The sequence below is a fragment of the Jaculus jaculus genome, chromosome 8, assembly GCF_020740685.1.
Source record: "Jaculus jaculus isolate mJacJac1 chromosome 8, mJacJac1.mat.Y.cur, whole genome shotgun sequence".
Classification (NCBI taxonomy): Eukaryota; Metazoa; Chordata; class Mammalia; order Rodentia; family Dipodidae; genus Jaculus; species Jaculus jaculus.
The window spans coordinates 116,844,460-116,866,921 of record NC_059109.1 but is presented as its reverse complement, the minus strand read 5'-3'; the positions used below and the strand labels follow the sequence as shown (position 1 = coordinate 116,866,921).

Sequence of the window (22,462 nt, the reverse complement as noted above, 5' to 3'; positions counted from 1 at the left end):
TGGAGTTTGTTTGCAGTGGCCACAGGCCCTGGCGTGCCCATTCCCTCTCTCTATCTGCTTCTTTCTGTCTGTAGCTCTCAAATAAATAAAAATGAACAAAAAAATTTTTTTAATAAAAAAAATTTTAGCTGGTTGTGGTGGCACGTGCTTTTTTTTACTCCTAGCACTTGGGAGGCAGAGGTAGGAGGATTGTCATGAGTTTGAGGCTACCGTCAGACTACAGAGTGCATTCAGGTCAGCCTGGGCTAGAGTGAAACCCTACCTTGGAAAACAACAACAACAAAAAAAAAACAACATTAAATTTATTTGAAGAGAGGAAACAAGGGCTCTTGCCCCATCAAATAAACTTCAGACACATGTGCCATTTTGTGTCTCTGACTTTATGTGACAACTGGGGAATCAAACCTGGTCCATCAGGCTTTGTAAGCAAGTGCCTTTAATAACTGGGCCATTAACCCAGTCCCTCAAACTTTTCTGTTTTTTTTGTTTTTGGTTTTTTTTTGAGTAGGGTTTCACTCTAGCCCTGGCTGACCTGGAATTCACTCTGTAGTCTCAGAGTAGTCTCGAACTCAGTGATCCTCCTACCTCTGCTCCCAAGTGCTAGGATTAAAGGCATGCACCACCATGCCCAGTTGACATTCTTTTTACTTTTATTGAGTTGTTTCATAATAATAACAAAACAGTTAAATCCAATATTTATTGAGTCTTATACTGGATGTGTTTTTTTAAATAATTTTTTTAAAGATTTGCTTATTTATTTATTTATTAGAGACAGAGAGAGAGAATGGGCATGCCAGGGCCTTCAGCTACTTCAAACAAACTCCAGACGCATGTGCCACCGTGTGCATCTGGTTTACATGGGACCTGGAGAATCGAGCCTGGGTCCTTAGGCTTCACAGGCATGCACTTTAACCTCTAAGCCACCTCTCCAGCCCTGGATATGTTTTAAATGCTTTCAGTAGATCAACTGAATCCTTATCACCCTGTAAGATAGACACTGCTATTCCATTTGTCTTAGTCTGGGTAATTTATGAAGAAAAGAGGTTTATTTGGTTCCTAATTCTGGAGGAAATCCAAGAGCAGGGCAGTGGCATCTGCTGTGCTTTCATAAGGTTCACGTGCAAGCCCACGCATGGGGGAAAGCCGGAGGTGTAAGCAGCAAGGTGGTAAAGAGGGAGAAGTACCAGGCTGGCTTTATATCAGCGTGCTGTCCCATAAAGCAGTCTATTTTCACAGGAACTGGATTATTCTGCTTATGAGGGTGAAGCCCCCATAACCTAATCACCTCTTAAAGATCTCACTGTATCTCAACACTCACTTTAGGGACTTAATTATGACATAAGTTTTTGTTTTTTTTTTTTTAATTTTTTTTCACCCTGTTGTGGGGCTTTTACTCACGGTGGTCCTCCTACCTCTGCCTCCTGAGTGCTGGGATTAAAGGTGTGCGCCACCACGTCTGGCTGTACTTCTAGTTTTTCTTTTTGTTTTTTAATTTTTATTTATTTATTTGAGAGTGAGAGAAAGGCAGAGAGAGAGAATGGGCACACCAGGGCCTCCAGCCACTGCAAACAAACTCCAGATCTGGCTTACGTGGGTCCTGGAGAATCGAACTAAGGTCCTTTGGCTTTGCAGGCAAACACTTTAACTGCTAAGCCATCTCTCCAGCCCACTTCTAGTTTTTTCATTTGTTTAAGTTTATTAAAATAGCATGTGGCCAGGCATGGTGCTACACGCCTTTAGTCCCAGCACTCAGGAGGCAGAGGATTGTTGTGAGTTACAGGCCACACAGCCTTCTTGTATGCCATCATCCCCTTTCCTTGTCTTGAGGACATGTTTACTAACACTAACATAATCTGACCATGTGATTCCATGTTTTTGTGCAGGAGGTTGGAAATCTTTATGACATGTTCCACACGCGCAACTGTTTACATCGCAGAGCTTATCAACACAAAGTTGGCAACATCATTGATACAATGTAAGAAATTTGATTGTTAATATCTAAAATGGCTTCCTTGAATAAACAAAGCATATATGACATTAAAGAAATTGTAGAAGGATGGGCTGGAGACATGACTTAGTGGTGAAGGCACTTGCCTGAGAAGCCTAAGGGTCCAGGTTTGAATCCCGAGGTCCCACGTAAGCCAGATGCACATGGTGTTGCACGCATCTGGAGTTCCTTTGCAGTGCCTGGAGGCCCTGGTGTGCCCATTCTCTCCCCGTCCTCTCTCTCTCTCAAATAAATAAAAATAAAATATTAAACATACAAGTTTGAGGATTTATACTCTGCTTTTGTGTGTGAGTTGTGCATTTATGTATGTACAAATGCACACGCCCTATGCATACGTGTGGAGGACACCATGTGCCCTCCTATTTTGCTTTTCTGTCTTGTTTTCCTGAGACAGTCTCTTGCTAAACTTGGAGCTCCCTGTTTTTCAGGTAGACTGGCTGACCAAGAAGCCCCAGTAACCCTCCTGTGCTTGTTCCCTCAGTGCTGGGGTGAGGGGCATGCCCAGCCACGCCTAGCTCTTTCTCGTGCGTGCTGGCGAGTGAACTCAGATCTTCATGCTTGTACAGCAAGCGCTTCTGCCAGCCAAGCAGATGGCTCCAGCCTTGATGGCTATCTTTATTCTGTCAAGTATTTATAATAATTAGTCCTCTAATTAGCCTGCACTTACATGTTCACCCATACATGTACACTGCTACATGCACATGCATACACACACACAACTGCATGTGAAACCAGACATGGTGGTACATGTTGTCTGCAATTCCAGCACTTGGGAGATAGAGACAGGAAAGTGTGGAGTTCAGGGTCATTCTTAGCTGTGGATTGTGTTAGAGGCTGCCTTTGCTACATGAGACCCTACCTCAAAGCAAGCACAGTGCCAGGAAGAGGACTCGTGGATTAAACACTTGGCTACTAGAGTCTGACCCCTCAGCATGCACGTAAAAGCCTGGTGGGCGTGGTGGCTCGCTTCCTGCACTTGGGGAAACAAATGGGATCCTCAGGGCAAGAGAGTTAGCAAGACTAGCTGAGTCCTTGGATTCCAGTGAAAGACTGTCTCAGTAAATAAGATGGAGAGTGATTGAGGAAGGCACTCAGCTTCAATCTCTGGCCTCTCCATGCATGTGTGCACACACACACATGAACAAGCACGCACACATATGAAAACTAAGTAAAGTTATTCAGATTATAGGTTATTGGTAGCATGCAGGAGACCTTTAGGCTCTATCTTCACTACTGTAAAAAAAAAAAAAAGATTGCATATGACCAAGTTAATTACATGCCTGTAACATGTCTTTAAGTTGATTTATTATAAATCTTTTTTTGTTTACTTGTTTTTTTGTTTTCCAAGGTAGGGTCTCACTCTCACTCAGGCTGACCTGGAATTCACTAGGTAGTCTCATGGTGGCCTGTAACTCAAAGCCTTCCTCCTACCTCTGTCTTGTGAGTGCCTGGATTAAAGACGTGTGCCACCATGCCAAGCTAATTATAAATCTTTTGTGTTTATTTTTCATACTATGGAAGAAGTTTCTCTTCAGTCTTTTTTTATCCTTTGGTTTTTTTGAGATAGGGTCTCACTGTAGCTCAGGCTGACCTGGAATTCACTATGTAGTCTCAGGGTGGCCTCGAACTCACAGCAATCCTCCTACCTCTGCCTCCTGAGTGCTGGGATTAAAGGCATGAGCCACCACACCAGGCTTCTTCATTATTATTTTTTGCTTTTATTATGAGAACATTAGAATCCATCCTCTTATAAGTGTGTTTGATACTTTGGTAAGAATTTTTTTTCTTTTTCTCAATTTTTATTAACATTTTCCATGATCATAAAAAATATCCCATGGTAATACCCTCCCCCCCCCCCACTTTCCCCTTTGAAATTCCATTCTCCATCATATCCCCTCCCCATCTCAATCAGTCTCTCTTATTTTGATGTCATGATCATTTCCTCCTCTTATGATGGTCTTATGTAGGTAGTGTCAGGCACTGTGAGGTCATGGATATCCAGGCCATTTTATGTCTGGAGGGAGCACGTTGTAAGGAGTCCTACCCTTCCTTTGACTCTTACGTTCTTTCTGCCACCTCTTCCTCAGTGGACCCTGAGCCTTGGAAGGTGTGATCGAGATGTTACTCAGTACTCTAGTTACTTCTTTCCAGCACAATGATACCTTCTGAGTCACCCCAAGGTCACTGCCATCTGAAACGGGAAGATTCTGTACCCAAAGTGATAGTAGCATTAATATAAGGGTATAAATATTAAGAGAAGTGCTTACTGGGCAGTTTGATAAGCGTAGTATATACATTTTTTCTAGACATCAGCAGATATTACACCCCTAGGGCTCATGACTACCCCTGTTTTAAGTTTTCAGTATCAGGGATGTATTCCCCCCCATGGAGCGGGCCTCCAGTCCAATTGGAGGGCAGTTGGTTTCCACCATGACAGACATGCCATTATTGTACCCATTGTCTCATTTGGCCTGGCTGGCCAATTATAAGGCTTGCAGTGTCCACTGTTGAGTATCTTCACTGGTGGTATCTCTCTCCCATTGAACTACATGTAGAATGGCTTCTTCCAGCTTTTTGTCAGCTGGTCTACATGGAAGAGGTTATCAGCTCAGTTCCAGCAGGATTTCTCAGTGGCCTTGCAGCCCAAGTATGTGAAGTCTTCAGCAATAGGGTCTTACCATCTATTCCTGGTGGGAAACCAAGGGCCTTGGCAATGGCCTGTAATATTTTGGGGCATCACAGATCACCCTGGCCAACGACTCACTGGAGGTATCCCATCCCTGGTGCTGAAAATTTTCTAACAACAATCTATGGCTCCTGAGTGTTCCATTGTCCGAAACCGGAGGATTCCATATGATTTATTTGCATCCTCTTAGCTTTTGATTAGCCCTCCCTCCACCTTTCCTTTACTTTGGTAGAATTTGTTCTCAGTTCAGAGTCAGGGAGGTCTAGGCTTAAAACTGTTTCTTCTGAACTTGGTTAAAGGAAAATTACATTATTTTGGTGACAGTAAGATTGGAGGTGATTATACTTATTATTGGAAACAATTACCTGAGATACCTAAAGCCTGCCATGGTGCCCAGAGCACAGTAAGCATAGCAGCCCCTGTCACTGTGCAGCCATTTCCTATCATTATGACAGTGTCAGAGCCCAAGATTTCACTTTTCTTTTTGGGGGGGTGGGGGTCATTGAGGGAGGGTCTTGTTCTAGCTCAGGCTGACCTGGAATTCACTATGTAGTCTTAGGCTGGCCTCAAACTCCTTGGCAATCCTCCTACTTCTGCCTCTCAAGTGCCAAGATTAAAGGCATGTGCCACCATGCCTGGTTAATTAATTTATTAATCATTTGAGAGAGGGAGGGAGAGAGGCAGATAGAGGAAGAATGGGCATGCCAGGGCCTCCTAGCCACTGCAAACGAACTGCAAACACATGCAACACCTTGTACATCTGGCCTTATGTGGGTTCTGGGGAATCAAACCAGGATCCTTAAGCTTTGCAGGCAAGTACCTTAACCACTTAGCCATCCCTCCAGCCCAGGATTTCATTTTCTTAAACTAAAGCAGACATTCAGAATTTCTTTAAACACTTTTTTTTTTTTTTAATTTATGAGAGAGAGAGAAAGAGAGAGGGAGGGAGGGAGGGAGAATTGGCACACCAGGGCCTTAGCAAATGAGTTCCAGATGCATGTGCAACTTTGTGCGTCTGGCTTACATGGGTTCTGGGGAGTCAAACCTGGGTCCTTTGGCTTTGCAGACAAGCACTTTAGCCACTAAGCCATCTCTCCAGCCCTAAGCCTATTTTTACAAACTGATTTTTAGGATTACAGATGCTTTCCTCAAAGCTGACCCCTACATAGAGATCATAGGAAGTGAAGGAAGAAAGTTTCATATTTCAACAGCGATCGATGACATGGAAGCCTTCACTAAGCTGACAGGTAAGAACGAGCACTAACACGCACAGTCCATGTCAGATGCCATGTAAAGCTGACCCTGGCGTGCTGATGGGTTATTTTCTATAGGTGCAAATGTATGTTAGGATGATGGTGTATGTTCATGTGCATATGGGCGTCAGGTGTTGACATTGGGCGTCTTCCTCAGTTGCTCTCCCCCTCTCTTACTGAGAAGGGAGGTTTCTGTTGTGATACTCAAATGAGGCACTGGACCTAATACAGACTTAAGTGCTCAGTATTTACTGCTAATAAAGCTAGACTATGAGTGTTTAACTCAGTACTTGGGAGGCAGAGGTAGGAGAATGAATGTGAGTTTGAGGCCACCCTGAGACCCTACCTCAAAAACAACAACAAAAAATGATCAAAGCTCTTGGGCTGGAGAGATGGTAGCTCAGCAGTTAAGGTACTTGCCTGCAAAGCCTAATCACCCAGGTCTGATTCCCCAGTACCCACATAAAGCCAGATGCACAAAGTGGTGTATGCATTTGAAGTTTGTTTGCTGTGGCATACTAATATTCTCTCTCTCTCTCTCTTTCTGTTGCTTCTATCTACTTGAAAATAAATATTTAAAAAAATAGATTAATATTAAAAAGAACTTTAAACACTATTTTCATTATAAAACCTAGCATGCTAGGAACATTTTTCAGTACTTCTGCAGAAGAAAGAAAAGTGAAGTTTTGGGCAGGTAGCCCCCCCCCCCCCAGGTAGGGTCTCACTGTGGCCAAGGCTGACCTGGAATTAACTATGTAGTCTCAGGGTGGCCTCGAACTCATGGCGATCCTCCTACCTCTGCCTCCCAAGTGCTGGGGTTAAAGGCGTGCACCACCATGTCTGGCCAGCAGCTAGTTTCTTAAACTAGGAAAGTTAAAATATATATATATTTTTTTTAGTTAGGAAAGTTACAGGTAGAAATGAGAAAAGTGAGATTCATGATAGGAAAATCCAGATCTGAGCTTTAAAATGTTAAGTTTGGCTTAAAGCTGCTCCCACACAGTTTAACTTTGGCTTAAGATTTCTCCAGATGTAGTAAACTGTAACTTAACATGAGGTAAACACTGTAACTTTTCTCTTAGGCAAGTAGTTGAGGCTCAGCCAATCACAAGCAGTCAACTGTTCAAATCTGTTCAAGCAAGTGTATTTATTTTTATTTATTTACTATTTTTTGCAAGGGGGGGGGAATTGGTGCTAGAGCCTCTGGTCTCTGCAAATGAATCCCAGATTCGCGCAGCGCTTCATTCATCTGGCTTTACATGAGTATGGAGGAAATGAACCTGGGGGGTCAGGCTTTGCAAGCAAGAGCCTTTTACCACTGAGCCATCTCCCTAGCATCCAAACTGTTTAAAGAAGATGAATGTAAGCTCTCCTCAGTCAGTCTGAGCCATATCTCCAGCCCAAGATCACTAATTTTATCCATACACGTGATCGGTTTCTCTAACAATGAAAATCCTTGGTATATGGGTATCTTTATGTAAGAACATGCCCCCCCTCTCTTTTTTGGCTTTTTGAGGTAGGGTCTCACTCTAGCTCAGGCTGACCTGGAATTCACTCTGTAGTCTCATGGTGGCCTTGAACTCATGGCGATCCTGCTACTTCTGCTCCCAGGTGCTGGGATTAAAAGGCATGCGCCACCATGCCCAACCCTAAATAAAATATTTTTTAAAGCAGATAACTTATAGATACATTGTTATTTACTCTTCTCATTGCTGCATTAAAATACTTGACAAAATCCTGATGTGGTGGCACACACCTTTAATCCCAGCACTCAGAAGGCTGAGGTAGGAGAATTACTATGAGTTCAAGGCCTGCCTGGGCCACAGTGTGAGTTCCAGGCCACCCTGATTTGGAATGAAACTCTGTCTCAAAAAAAGGGAGGATGCGAAGGAAAGAAAAAGAAAGGAAGTGAGGGAAGAAAGAAAGGGTTTCTTTGGGCTCGAGAGATGGCTTAGCGGTTAAGTGCTTGCCTGTGAAGCCTAAGGACCCCGGTTCGAGGCTCGGTTCCCCAGGTCCCACGTTAGCCAGATGCACAAGGGGGCACACGCGTCTGGAGTTCGTTTGCAGAGGCTGGAAACCCTGGCGCGCCCATTCTCTCTCTCTCCCTCTATCTGTCTTTCTCTCTGTGTCTGTCGCTCTCAAATAAATAAATAAATAAAAATTAAAAAAAAAAAAAAAAAGGGTTTCTTTTGGTCCACAGTTTGAGAGTACAGTCCAGCATGCCTGGGGCAGCGTGGAGCACGTGGCAGCAAATCACACTGCATCCACTGACTGGATGCAGAGGAAAATGAAAGCTGGTTCTTGCCTCACTTACTACTATTTTTTTTAAAGAAACCTTTATTTTTATTTTACTTTTGAGAAATATACAGAGAGAGGGAGACGGAGGCAGAGATGGAGAATGCGTAGCCAGGGCCTTTCAGTTGCTGTGAATGAACTCCAGACGCGTGCGCCACCTTGTGTGCATGTGCAATATTGCATGCTTGCTTCTGACTGCACGTGGGATGCGGAGATTGGAACAAGTGCTCTTAGGCTTCTTCTCAGGCAACCGCCTTACCTGCTAAGTCATCTCTCCAGCCCCTCAGTACTATTTTCTTTTCTTTTCTTTCTTTCTTTCTTTTCTTTTTTTTTTTTTGGTCAAAGCAGGGTCTCACTCTAGCTCAGGCTGACCTGGAATTCACTATGCATTCTCAGGGTGGCCTCAAACTCATGGTGATCCTCCCTCCTCTGCCTCCCGAGTGCTGGGATTAAAGGCGTGCGCCACCACGCCCGGCTTCACTTACTACTCTATTCATTCTGGGACCTCAGTTCATGCAGCGGTACAACTCACCATTAGGGTGGGTATTCCCACATCATTTAGCCTCATCTAGAATCTCCTTCACAGACATGCCCAGAGATTTGTGTTCTAGCTGATTCTAGATCCTGTCAAATTGATAATATTAACCATCACACATATATATACAGGTTTAGTATTAAAATGTTAACAGTTCCGGGCGTGGTGGCACGCGCCTTTAATCCCAGCACTCTGGAGACACAGGTGGGAGGATCATCATGAGTTCGAGGCCATCCTGAAACTACATAGTGAATTCCAGGTCGTCCTGGGTACAGTGAGACCCTACTTGAAAAAAAAATTCAGAGAGAGATGGCTCTGTGGTTAAAGATGCTTATTTGCAAAACCTGGTGGCTCCAGGTTTGAATTCTGAGTACCCATGTAAAGCCAGAATCAGAAAGTGGTACATGCATCTGGAGTTCATTTTCAGTGGCAGGATGTGCTCTGGTGCCCGTTCTCCCTCCCTCACCCTCTCTCTGTTTGAAAATAAATTTTATATATATATATATACACACACACACTTTTTTTGTTTGTTTTGTTTTTTCGAGGTAGGGTTTCATTCTAGTCCAGGCTGACCTGGAATTCACTATGTAGTCTCAGGGTGGCCTCGAACTCACAACCTCAGCCTCCCAAATATTAGGATTAAAGGCACGAACCACCATGCTCTGCAGTATTTTTTTTTAATTAATTAATTTATTTATTTTTTTTTATTAACATTTTCCATGATTATAAAATATATCCCATGGTAATTCCCTCCCTCCCCACCCCCACACTTTCCCGTTTGAAATTCCATTCTCGATCATATTACCTCCCCATTACAATCATTGTAATTACATATATACAATATCAACCTATTAAGTATCCTCCTCCCTTCCTTTCTCCACCCTTTATGTCTCCTTTTCAACTTACTGGCCTCTGCTACTAAGTATTTTCATTCTCACGCAAAAGCCCAGTCATCTGTAGCTAGGATCCACATATGAGAGAGAACATGTGGCGCTTGGCTTTCTGGGCCTGGGTTACCTGACTTAGTATAATACTTTCCAGGTCCATCCACTTTTCTGCAAATTTCATAACTTCATTTTTCTTTACCGCTGAGTAGAACTCCATTGTATAGATGTACCACATCTTCATTATCCACTCATCTGTTGAGGGACATCTTGGCTGGTTCCATTTCCCAGCTATTATAAATTGAGCAGCAATAAACATGGTTGAGCATGTACTTCTAAGGAAATGAGGTGAGTCCTTTGGATATATGCCTAGGAGCGCTATAGCTGGGTCATATGGTAGATCAATCTCTAGCTGCTTTAGGAACCTCCACACTGTTTTCCACAATGGCTGGACCAGATTGCATTCCCACCAGCAGTGCAGAAGGGTTCCTTTTTTTCCACATCCCCGCCAACATTTATGATCATTTGTTTTCATGATGGTGGCCAATCTGACAGGAGTGAGATGGAATCTCAATGTAGTTTTAATCTCTGCAGTATTTTTTAAAAAAAGAATTAAAGGCCATCTTCATCAATAGAGTAAATTCTAGCTACATCAAAAAACTAAAAAAAAAAAAAAAGCCCAACAAGAACATCTTCTGTGTACTTACCCCTTCCCCCAGCTCGAGTCATGAATTCTAATGGAGTTTTAGTGCAGCTCTGTCTTTCCTCACACACCTTGAAGGAAATGCAAGGTATAAATTAGAACTTTTTTTGTAAACAGCTGATTTATTTGAGAGAGAGAGAGAAAGAGGTAGATAGAAAAAATGGATGTGCCGGGGCCCCTAGCTACTGTAAGCCAATTCCAGACACATGCGCCATCGTGTGCATCTGACTTACTTGGGTACTAGGGAATGGAACCTGAGTCAAGCTTTGCAAGCAAGCACCTTAGCTGCTGAGCCATCTCTCCAGGCCAAGAATTTTTTTTTTTTAAGGTAGGGTTTCACTGTAGTCCAACTTGACCTGAAATTCACTATGTATTCTCAGGGTGGCCTTGAATTCAGTGATCCTCCTACCTCTGCCTCCTGCGTAGTGGGATTAAAGGTGTGCGCCATCACACCCTGATAGCCCAAGAAAAATGTTTGAGTGCCTATGTGTATACGTTGATGACACATGTGTATGCATGTGGGTGTGCATATTTGCACATGTGTGCAAGTCATTGTGGAGGTTAATGTGTGCTTCCTTCTTAGTTGCTCTTCATCTTAAATTTAAAAACAATTTTTTTGTTTGTTTATTTTTATTTATTTATTTGAGAGTGACAGACAGATAAAGGGGCAGAGAGAGAGAGAGAGAGGAGAGTGAGTGCACCAGGGCAGATGAACTCCAGGTGCGTGCATTTGACTAATGTGGGTCCTGGGGAATTGAGCCTTGAACCGGGGTCCTTAGACTTCACAGGCAAGCGCTTAACTGCTAAGCCATCTCTCCAGCCCTAAATTTTTTTTTGTAATTGTTACCTATTGGTTACTGAACTACATGTGTTTTGTGGCCCCTTTTATTATTGATTGATTGGCTAATTGATTGATGTGTGTGTGTGCGCACACTCTTGTGCATGTGCCGGGATCCTTTGCTGCTGCAGTTGAATGCCTTTCCAGCTTTATGTGAGTGGTGATGAATTGAACCTGGGTGGCAGGCAATGCAAGCCAGTGCCTTTGACTGGTAACTGCCTCCCCAGACTCCCTGCCATATTTTTTTAAGATGGGATCTCTCTGAACTTAGAGCTCACCATTTTAGCCCCCAGTCTGGTATTACAGATATGTACTACCATACCTAGCTTTTACGTGGCTTGTGATCTAAACTCAGGTCCTTGTGTTTGCTTGCCAACACTTGGCTGACTAAGCCATCTCCTCAGCCCCCTAAACTAGAACATTGTTCTTTGAAAGATTTAAAAAAAAAATTAGTTATGTATTTATTTATTTGAGAGAGAGAGAGAGAGAGAGGAATAGGTATGACAGCTGCTACAACCAAACTCCAGATGCATGCGCCACATTCTGCATCAGGCTTATGTGGGTCCTGGGGAATTGAACCTGGATCTTTTGGCTTTACAGGCAAATGCCTTAACTGCTAAGCCATCTCTGCAGCCCCCAATTGGAACAGCTTTATGAAGTGTTTTCCATTACTAACTTTTTTCATCCTGGAACTTCCATATGTTTTCTTTCTTAAGTTTATTTATTTATTTACATGTTGGGGAATGGGCAGGCACATAGGGCCTTTTGCCACTACAGATGAATGCCAGCTGCTTGTGCCATTTTTTGTGTCTGGCTTACATGGGTGGCTTAGGAATTGAACCTGGGCCAGAAGACTTTGAAAGCAAGCACGTTTGACCACTGAGTCATCTTCCCAGTCCCTCCATATTTTTCTTAAATTCATGTTGCTAAAATCCTAATGTGCTTCCTTAGGGAACTGCTTCTTGAAACCATTACAGAAGTACAACAGTGTATGTGTCTGTAAGTCCTGTGTTTTCATCTTAATATGACTGAAATTTCATCCCACTGACAGACAACATTTTTCTGGAGATTTTATATTCTACTGATCCCAACTTGTGTGGAGCACGAGAGATTTTAAGAAATATTGAATGCCGTAAACTATACAAGTATGTGGGTGAGACCCAGCCAAAGGGACAAGACAGAATTCAAAAGGTAAGTTGAATATCTGCAAAGCCTAAAGACCTGGGTTTGATTTCTAGTACCCACATAAGCCAGCTGCCCAAAGTGATACATGCATTTGGAGTTCGTTTGCATGGCTGTAATCCCTGGCATGCCCATACATATTAATTCATTCATTCATATTCTTTCTCTCTTTCTCTCTCTCTCTCTCTCCCTCTCTCTTTCTGCTTGCAAATAAATAAATAAAATATTTAAAAAAATTTTTTTCAAGTGAGCTTGAGTTAACAGGTATGTTGCTGTTAGTAAAAGGTTATTATAGTCTCTGCCCTCACAAAGGAACCATTGAGCTGGGAAGTTGGTTCTGTGGGTAAAATGCTTGCTATGCAAGCATGAAGACTTGAGTTCAGACCTCCAGTACCCACATAAAAGTCACTTGTAATCCTAACCTGAAGCATGGGATCCCTAGGACTTGCTAGCCACCTGGCTAGTTACCTGGTCTAGCCAAATCAGTGAGCTCTATGTTCCATGAGAGAAAATCTGCCTCAAAAAATAAAGTGGGAGCTGGGTGTGGTGGTGCATGCCTTTAATCCCAGCATTCAGAAGGCAGAGGTAGGAGGATTGACATGAGTTCAAGACCAGGTTGGGACTGCAGCGTGAGTTCCAGGTTAATCGGGGCTAGAGTGAAACCCTACCTTGAAAAAACAAACAAAAATTAGTAGGAGGGGCTGGAGAGATGGCTTAGTGGTTAAGCACTTGCCTGTGAAGCCTAAGGACCCCTGTTCGAGGCTCAATTCCCCAGGACCCACGTTAGCCAGATGCACAAGGAGGCACATGCATCTGAAGTTCGTTTGCAGTGGCTGGAAGTCCTGGCGTGCCCATTCTCTCTCTCCTCCTCCTCCTTTCTGTCTGTCACTCTCAAATAAATAAATAAAAATAAAAAAAATTAGGAGGAGGAGGAGGATGATAATAATGATCATAATATTGTGGAGAGTGACTGAAAAAGTCACCTGAGGGCTGGAGAAATGGCTTAGCAGTTGAGGCGCTTGCCTGGGAAGCCTGAGGACCCATATTCCACTCTCCAGATCCCACGTAAGTTCAAGGTCAGTGTCAGCTACATAGAAAGTTTGAGGCCAGTCTAGAATAGAGATCTAGTTTCAAGAAGCAAACCAAATAAATAAATGAAAATAAAAATACTTTTCTGGGCTGGAGAAATGGCTCAGTGGTTATAGAGCTTGCTTGCAAAGCTTAATAGCCCTGGTGTAGTGCCTTAGTACCCATGTAGAGCCAGATGCACAAAGTGGCACATGATCTGGAGTTCATTTGCAGCGGCTAGAGGCCCTGGTGTGCCCATTCCTCCCACCCTTCCTGCATTTTTTGTTTGTTTTTTGAGGTAAGGTCTCACTCTCTAGCTCAGGTAATTTTTTTTTTTTTTTTTTTTCGAGGTAGGGTCTCACTTTGGCCCAGGCTGACCTGGGATTCACTATGTAGTCGCAGGGTGGCCTCGAACTCATGGCAGTCCTCCTACCTCTGCCTCTCCCAAGTGCTGGGATTAAAGGCATGTACCACCATACCTGGCTCTGGCTTAAATTTTTAAAAATTAAAAAATAAGAGCTGGAGAGATGGCTTAGTGGTTTAAGGTGCATGCCTGCAGAGCCTGAGGACACAGGTTCATTCCATGTGCACATGGTGTTGCTTGCGGCTGGAGTTCGTTTGCAGTGGCTGAAGGCCCCGGCGTACCCATTCTGTCTCTCTTGTTTTCTCTCTCCTCCTGTCTGCCTCAAGTAAATAAAAATAAATCTTTAAAAAATTAAATTTCTGCCAGGCGTGATGGTGTATGCCTTTAATCCCAGCACTCGGGAGGCAGAGGTAGGAGGATTGCTGTGAGTTCACGGCCAGCCTGAGACTGTACAGTGAATTCCAGGTGAGCCTGGGCTAGAGTGAGACCCTACCTCAAGAAACCAAAAAAGTAAAAAATAAAAAATGAAAAAATAAAACTTCTGTGCTAAATAGCCTGCTGTTGCCCAGAAACCTTACCAATAACAAAAGTCAATTCACTATATTTTATATATTAAATATATGTAGAGAAAAATACGGGAGGACCATGGGGCTTGGGGATTGAATCTTGAGTATTCCAGCTCGAGCAGCCTATGCCATGGAGCCATTTACTGAGCTCTCTTTCTTTCCTCTCCAGTTGGTACCATATACAGTCTGTGTTTGTGCATGCACATTTTCATAAAATTTAACTTTTAGTTTGTATTACTACTGTGTATTTTATGATGGTAAGTAAAAAATAGACTTGTAGGGCTGGAAGGATGGCTTAGCAGTTAAGGTATTTGCCTGCAAAGCCAAAGGACCCAGGTTCGATTCCCCAGGACCCATGTTAGCCAGATGCACAAGGGGGCACACACATCTGGAGTTCGTCTACAGTGGCTGGAGGCCATGGTATATCCATTCTCTCTCTGTCAAATAAATAAATAAAAAAAATATTTTTAAAAATAGACTTATAGCCAGGTGTGGTGGCGCACGCCTTTAATCCCAGAACTCGGGAGGCAGAGGTAGGAGGATCGCCATGAGTTTGAGGCCACCCTGAGACTACACAGTGAATGCCAGGTCAGCCTGAGCTAGAGCAAAACCCTACCTCAAAAAACCACACCAAAAAAAAAATATGTGTGTGTGTGTGTGTGTATACTTGTAGGGTTGGAGAGATGGCTTAGCAGTTAAGGCGTTTGCCTTCAAAGCCAAAGGACCCAGTTTCAACTCCCCAAGACCCACATAAGCCAGATGCACAAGGTGGCCTTTGAACTCACGGCATTCCTCCTACCCCAGCCTCCCGAGTGCTGGGATTAAAGGCGTGCGCCAGCACACCCGGCTAGGGATAACTCCTAGCCATTTTCATACTGAAGAGGGAACCTGATCATGGCATAAGTACTTGAACATGTGTCTATGTGTATGTGTGCGTGTGGGTGTGCATGCAGGCATATGTGCCAGGATCTCTTGTCACTACAAAAAAAAAAAAAAAAAAAGCCTGGGTGGCTTTAGATGGGAGGCTGGTGGGGAATTGAACATGGGCTGGCAGGCTTTATAAGCAAGCACTTGCAACCACCGAGCCATCTCCTCAGCCCCATGGCACAAGTACTGAACAGTGAGTGCTGTGTTCTAACCTAACGTGGGAGCCTCATCTCTTTTAGGAAGAATATGAGCTCCTTCCACAAGAGGTTGCTGATGCCAAACCTAGTGAAGTTCCCCTGGAAGCTGATCTGAAGGCTAATGATTTCATAGTGGATGTAAGTAGCCCAACAATAGACTAAGTGAAGAATTGACTTAAAAAAATCTTCCCCTCAGCCGGGTGTGGTGGCGCATACCTTTAATCGGGAGGCAGAGATAGGAAGGTCGCCATGAGTTTGAGGCTGCTGTGAGACGACATAGTGAATTCCAGGTCAGCCTGAGCTAGAGTGAAACCCTACCTCAAAAAAACAAAACCAAAAAAAGGGGAGGGGGCTGGAGAGATGGCTTAGCAGTTAAGGCGCATGCCTATGAACCCTAAGGACCCAGGTTCAATTCTCTAAGTCTCATGTTGGCCAGGTGCACATGGTGGCACATGCATTTGGAGTCGTTCACAGTAGCTGGAGGCCCTGGCACACACACGTACTCTCTCTATGTCTTCCTCTCCCTCCCTCCCTCCCTCTCTCTCTGTCTCAAAAAAAAAAAAAAAAAAAAGTCTTGGGGCTGGAGAGATGCCTTCGTGGTTAAGGCACTTGCCTGCAAAGCCAAAGGACCTTGGTTCATTTTCCCAGAACCCATGTAAGCCAGATACACAAGGTGGCACATGCATCTGGAGTTCGTTTGCAGTGGCTGGAGGCCCTGGTGCGCCCATTCTCGACCTCTCTCTCTCACTGTCTGCCTCTTTCTCTCTCATAAATAAATAAATAAAATATATTTTGTAAAAAATCTTTCCTTCATTATAAAATTAGTACATGTTCATTATAAAACTTAAGAGTCAGAAGAGGCTATGTACTTCCTAAAGTCCTAGCACTCAGGGGGGTCATAAGTTCCAGGCCAGACCAGAGGTACATAGTAGAAAGACAAAAGAGAATCCTGGGTTCATCCATGGTCTCCTTGGGGCCCAAGGTGGAGCTGCTGACATTCAGGATGGCTCCTCCCTCCTTCGTTACACCTCTCCGGAAACACCACTATAGACATTCCCTCGCGTGTATCAACTCAGTGATACCCAGTCCAGCCCGGTTAAAAATGAAAATTACAAAAAAAAAAAAAGAAAAGAAAAAAGAAAGAAAGAAAGAAAGAAAGAAAGAAAGAAAGAAAATGAAGATTACTCATCACAATGACCTCACCCACTTCCCCTTAGCCAGTGCTTCAGTATATTATTCCCTGGACTTTTTCTGTGGGTCTTACTATGTAGCCTAGGCTGTCCTAAATTTCACAGTCTTCTTGCCGCAGTTTCCTCAAAGCTGGAATTACAGGCAGGTGCCATTGCACCTGGATAAATCTCATACTTACTAATATTTAAAACTATCCTGTCTTGGGCTGGAGGGACTGCTTAGCATGCGGTTAAGGTGCTTGCCTGCAAAGCCTAAGAACCTAGGTTCAACTCTCCAGTACCCATGTAAGCCGTATGCACATGGTGGTACATGCTTCTGCAACTGGTTTGCAATGGCAAGAGGCTCTGGTACGCCCAGTCTCTATCTGCCTCTTTCTCTCAAATAAATAAGTAAATAAATAAATATTTTAAAAATTTACAAAAAACTATCCTGTTTTTAAAATCAGTAATTTGGACATCCTATTTTCTGTCTACATACCCCTTTGCCCTTCATTTACTTGTTCCTGGCTCAGCCTACCAGTGTCTCCTCGCTGTCCTATATCCTGTCTTGTCTTTATTTTTATCTCAGTCACTCATAGAACTTAGATTTTGTAATTCGTTAATTTGGTTATTTTCTGCAGTCACCCTTAACTCCTTATCCTTTTTTTTTGTTTGCTTGTTTTGTTTTTTCAAAGTAGGGTCTCACTCTAGCCCAGGCTGACCTGGAATTCACCATGTAGTCTCAGGCTAGTCTCGAACTCAGAGTGATCCTCTTACCTCCGGCCCCCAAGTGCTGGGATTAAAGGCGTGCCACTGGGGGGCCAGAGGTAGGATCACCATGAGTTTGAGGCCACCTTGAGACCACAGAGTGAATTCCAGGTCAGCCTGAGCTAGAGTGAGACCCTACCTTCAAAAACCAAAATAAATAAATTAATTAAATAAAAGCCCTTGGTGGGTGGGGTGGCATGTCTGTGTATTTCCAGTTTCATAGAAGTCTGAGGCAAACAGGAGGGTCACCTGAGCTGAGCAACATAGTGAGACCCAACTCATAATAAACAGTAAACCATATGTGGCCAGTGGCTGTCATGCTGGGCGTTGAAGCTATGGATCCCATTCTGCACTCATCTCTCTTGCAGAACCTTACACTGTCAATCCTCTCCTTCCTTCTTCAGACTGTCCCAGCAGCAGTTAGTCTTGGATAGTAAGAAAAGAGACACCACACTCCTCTCTGGTCTCTGGGCCCATTTATTCTGCCTGCAAACTCCTTTCCTGGTTAATTCCTGCTCGCTTAGTCTAGTCACTTGCCCAGAAAAGCATTTCCAGTCATTCCTGGCACCTAAGGCTACTTGAAGTGTACTCTTTGAAATATTCAAAGCGTGTTCTACTTTGCCTTGACAGCTTTTAAAACAAATGCAGTGAGATAGTAACTTTCTAATTGTTTGACCTCAGACTAGGTCATATGGGCTGTGGAGGCTGGAATTGTATAAAGAACGTCATGTGGGCTGGGGAGATGTTCAGTAGATAAAGTGCTGCTGGAGTGTAAGGACCTGGGTTTGGCTTCCCAAGCCCATGTGAAGTAAATACCCATAATCGTAGCCTTCCCACAGCAAGATGGAGGCAGAGACAGGACTGCCCCAGAAGCTCAAAAGGCAGCCAGCCTGGCCTCTGCAATAGTGCCCAACAAAGAGACTGCCTCAAGCAAGGTGGAAGGCAAGGATCAGTACTATAGTCTCTTCCCTGACCTTCACATGCATCACGCATGCACACAAACATAATAATTATAAAATGTTGTATGTCTAGTGTTAGTGACCTGCTTACGTTGACCGCACGGCACACATATCCCTCCACCCAAGTCTCTAAACCAGATCACCATAGTGCGCACACAGTAGAGGTTCTTTTTATTCTGCCATGCGGAGTGCTAGGTAACTTCCTAGCATTTCGTACTTCTGAACCCGCAGAGGGCTCTCTTTTCATTTCTTGTGATGCCCTTACATCCTAAGTCAAATGTTCTTGGTTATGTGCTAACTTACTTGTTTTAATGAAGGTCATCAACATGAGTTATGGGATGAAAGACAAGAATCCGATCGATCACGTCCACTTCTACTGTAAGGCTGACCTCAGCACGGCAATCATGATTAGTAAAGATCAGGTGAGGAAACGGTGGCACTGTGGGGATGGACATGCGGCGAGCCTTAAAGGCAATTCACGTTCTCTGTACCAGTTAGGTTGTAATCATTGTACTCTAGACGGGGACATGCAGCAAGCCTTAAGGTAAATTTATATCCTCCTTACCAGTTAGGTTGTAAAGTTGGTATGTGCACTTAAAAAGGAGAAGGGAGGGGATTGAGAATTTCTGTGATTTTTGAAGCCAGCCTGGGCTACAGAGTGAAATACAGGTTAGTTTGGGCTAGAATGAGACCCTTCCTCCCCCTACCAAAAGCAAGTAACTAAATGAATAAATAGAAATATATAAAGAAAGAACAAAAGAAGGAAGGAAAAAGAAAGGAAGAGAGGGCTGGAGAGATGGCTTAGAAGTTAAGCACTTGTCTGTGAAGCCTAAGGACCCTGGTTCGAGGCTCGATTCTCCAGGACCCACATTTGCCAGATGCATAAGAGGGCACATGCATCTGGAGTTCGTTTGCAGTGGCTGGAAGCCCTGGTACGCCCATTCTCTCTCTCTCTCTCTCTCTCTCTCTGCCTCTTTCTCTCTCCATCATTCTCAAAGAAATAAATAAAAATGAACAAAAAAATAAAAAAAAAAAAAGAAGAGAAAGGGAAAACAGAAGCCAACCATGGTGATACATGCCTAATCTTAGCACTTGGGAAGTGGAGGTAGGAAGATCAAGAGTTCAAGGCCCAGCACTTGGGAGGGCAGAGGTAGGAGGATCACTGTGAGTTCGAGGCCACTCTGAGACTACATAGTGAATTCCAGGCAACCTGAGCTGGAGTGAGACCTAACCTCAAAAAACCAATGGCAGGCAGAGGTAGGAGGATTGTCATGAGTTTGAGACCACCCTAGTAAATTCCAGGTCAGCCGGGGATAGAGTGAAACCCTACCTCGAAAAACAAACAAACAAAAAAAGTTCAAGGCCAACCTGAGCTACATAGTGAGTTCAAGGCCAGCCTGAGTTATATGAAACCCTCTCTCTCTCCATATATATATATATATATATATATGAATGATAATGTTTTTTATTTTGAGACTGAGGCAGAAGGATTGCAAGTTCAAGTTATGTATGAGCTACAGAGTTGAATTCAGTGCCAGCCTGGGCATCTTAGTGATTTCTTATCTCAAAACAGGACAAAAGGGCTGGAGAGATGGCTTAGCAGTTAAAGTGCTTGCTGGCAAAGCCAATGGACCCAGGTTCTGTTCCCCAGTACCCACATAAAGCCAGATGCACAAGGTAGCACATGCGTTTGGAGTTTGTTTAGTTTGTTTATAGTGGCTAGAGACCCTGACATTCCCATTCTCTCTATCTGCCCCCCCATAAATACATAAGTAAGTAAATAAATAAATAAATGAACAAACAAACAAACAGGACAAAAAGCTGAGGAGGAGTTTGGAATGTAGCTCAGCTGTGGGGTGTTTACATAGTATCCACTGGTTTCCATTACTGGTCCACCAAAAAAAAAAAAAAAAAGACATAGTAACAGCCAGTTTCACCTGAGTGCTAAACATCATCAATGAAAGTCCAGCAGTAGTTTTAGAGGTTAGGTTACAAACTCTGGTAAGATGTGCATGCTTTATGATTGAAATCATGTAAATTAAATGTGTGTCTTTTGTGTGAGAGTCTGTGATCTATACATAACTATGTAACATAAACCTTTCAGCTTTTTGCTAATTGATACAAAGTTGTGAGGCATTTTATAATGTAACAATTCTCTCTCTCTCTCTCTCTCTCTCTCTTTTGGGTTTTTTTTTTTTTTTTTTTTTTTTTTTTTTTTTGAGGTAGGGTCTCACTCTGGTCCAGGCTGACCTGGAATTAACCCTGTAGTCTCAGAGTGGCCTTGAACTCATGGCGATCCTCCTACCTCTGCCTCCCAAGTGCTGGGATTAAAGGCGTGCGCCACCACGCCCGGCCTGTTTTTGTTTTTGTTTTTTTGAGGTAGGGTCTCAGTCTAGCCCAGGCTGACCTGGAATTCACTATGTAGTCTCAGGCTGGCCTCGAATTCACAGCAATCCTCCTACCTCTACCTTCTGAGTGCTGGGATTAAAGGTGTGCGCCACCACTCCCGGCCAATTCTCTTCTTTCTCTGGGTTATAATGTAACATAAAGAAAGGAGCTGGAGCGTGAGAATGAAAATACTTAGTAGCAGAGGCCAGTAAGTTAAAAAGGAGACATAAAGGGTAGAGAAAGGAAGAGGGGAGGATACTTAATAGGTTGATATTGTATATATGTAATTACAATGATTGTAATGGGGAGGTAATATGATGGAGAATGGAATTTCAAATGGGAAAGTGTGGGGGTGGGGAGGGAGGGAATTACCATGGGATATATTTTATAATCATGGAAAATGTTAATAAAAATTTAAAAAAAAAGAAAGGAGCTGGAGCTGGGTGTAGCGGTGCAGGCCTTTAATCCCAGCACTTGGGAGGCAGAGGTAGGAGGATCTCCCGAGTTCAAGGCCAGCCTGGGACTGACTACAGAGTGAGTTCCAGGTCTACCTGAGCTAGAGTGAGACACTACCTTGTGGGGGAGGAGAAAGGCATGTGATATTTGTAATTCAGTATCAGAAATGTTACCCAGGAGCCTGGGCAATAGCTGATTCTTCCCTGAGTTGTAAATTCAAGATGATAACATAGTTTCTTTTCTTGTTTTATTTTTAAAGGTTTCACAGCTTCTGCCAGAGAAATTTGCAGAGCAGCTGATTCGAGTATATTGTAAGAAGTCAGATGAAGAAAGTTTACATGCTGCTAGACAACATTTTGTTCATTGGTGTGTAATCAGAGACTTCACCAAACCACAGGTGGGTGGACTCTTACATACTTTGCACATTTAAGTTTTATTTATGAGAGAGAAAGGAGGCCCTAGAGAGAGAGAGTGGGCACACCAGGGCCTCCAGCCACTGCAAATGAAGTCCAGATGCATGCGCCCCTTTGTGCATCTGGCTTACGTGGGTCCTGGGGAATCGAACCCAGGTCTTTAGGCTTTGTAGGCAAATGCCTTAACCACTAAGCCATCTCTCCAGCTGTACTTTGCACATTTAAAAAATTTGAGTATGTGTGGGCACACGTGATGTATGCATGTGTGTACAGAGGATGTGTGGTGTGTGTGGGCACACGTGATGTATGCATGTATGAACAGAGGATATCAGTGTCCTCCTCTGTAACTTTCTCCCTTATTTTCTTGAGGCTGAGACTCACTGAACCAGGAGTGCACTGTTTTCAGTTTAACTGGTCACTGTGACTCCTGAGCCCCAGCAATGAATTCTGCTGCCTCTGCCCCTCAGTGCAAGGGTGGCATGCCCAGCCTTTTACATGGGTGTTGGGGAAAGAACTCAGGTTCTCTTGCTTGTGGACTAAGTGATGTTAACCACTGAGCCATCTCCCCAGCTCTGATAACAAGTTTGTTTTTTGTTTGCTTTTTATTAATTTTATTTATTTATTTGAGAGAGGGAGAGAGAATGGGTGCGCCAGGGCCTCCAGCCACCACAAATGAACTCTAAACACATACGTCACCTTGAACAGCTGGCCTACATAGGTTCTGGGGAATTGAACCTGTGTCTCCAGGCTTCACAGGCAAGCACCTTAACCACTAAGCCATCTCTCCAGCCCAAGTTTTATTT

At 43.6% G+C, this 22,462-nt stretch overlaps 1 protein-coding gene across 4 annotated transcripts in view; it reads left to right on the top strand.

Moving 5' to 3' along the window:
• The window catches only part of Samhd1 (SAM and HD domain containing deoxynucleoside triphosphate triphosphohydrolase 1), a 62,371-nt gene that overhangs the window by 38,170 nt on the left and 1,739 nt on the right, over positions 1-22,462 (top strand). For all 4 annotated transcript variants that reach the window (XM_045156510.1, XM_045156508.1, XM_045156511.1 and 1 more), the window contains 6 exons: positions 1,884-1,975; positions 5,826-5,941; positions 12,254-12,393; positions 15,549-15,644; positions 18,720-18,824; positions 21,506-21,643. In XM_045156510.1, the coding sequence (XP_045012445.1) occupies positions 1,884-1,975; positions 5,826-5,941; positions 12,254-12,393; positions 15,549-15,644; positions 18,720-18,824; positions 21,506-21,643 (687 nt within the window). The remainder of the gene's footprint in view (positions 1-1,883; positions 1,976-5,825; positions 5,942-12,253; positions 12,394-15,548; positions 15,645-18,719; positions 18,825-21,505; positions 21,644-22,462) is intronic.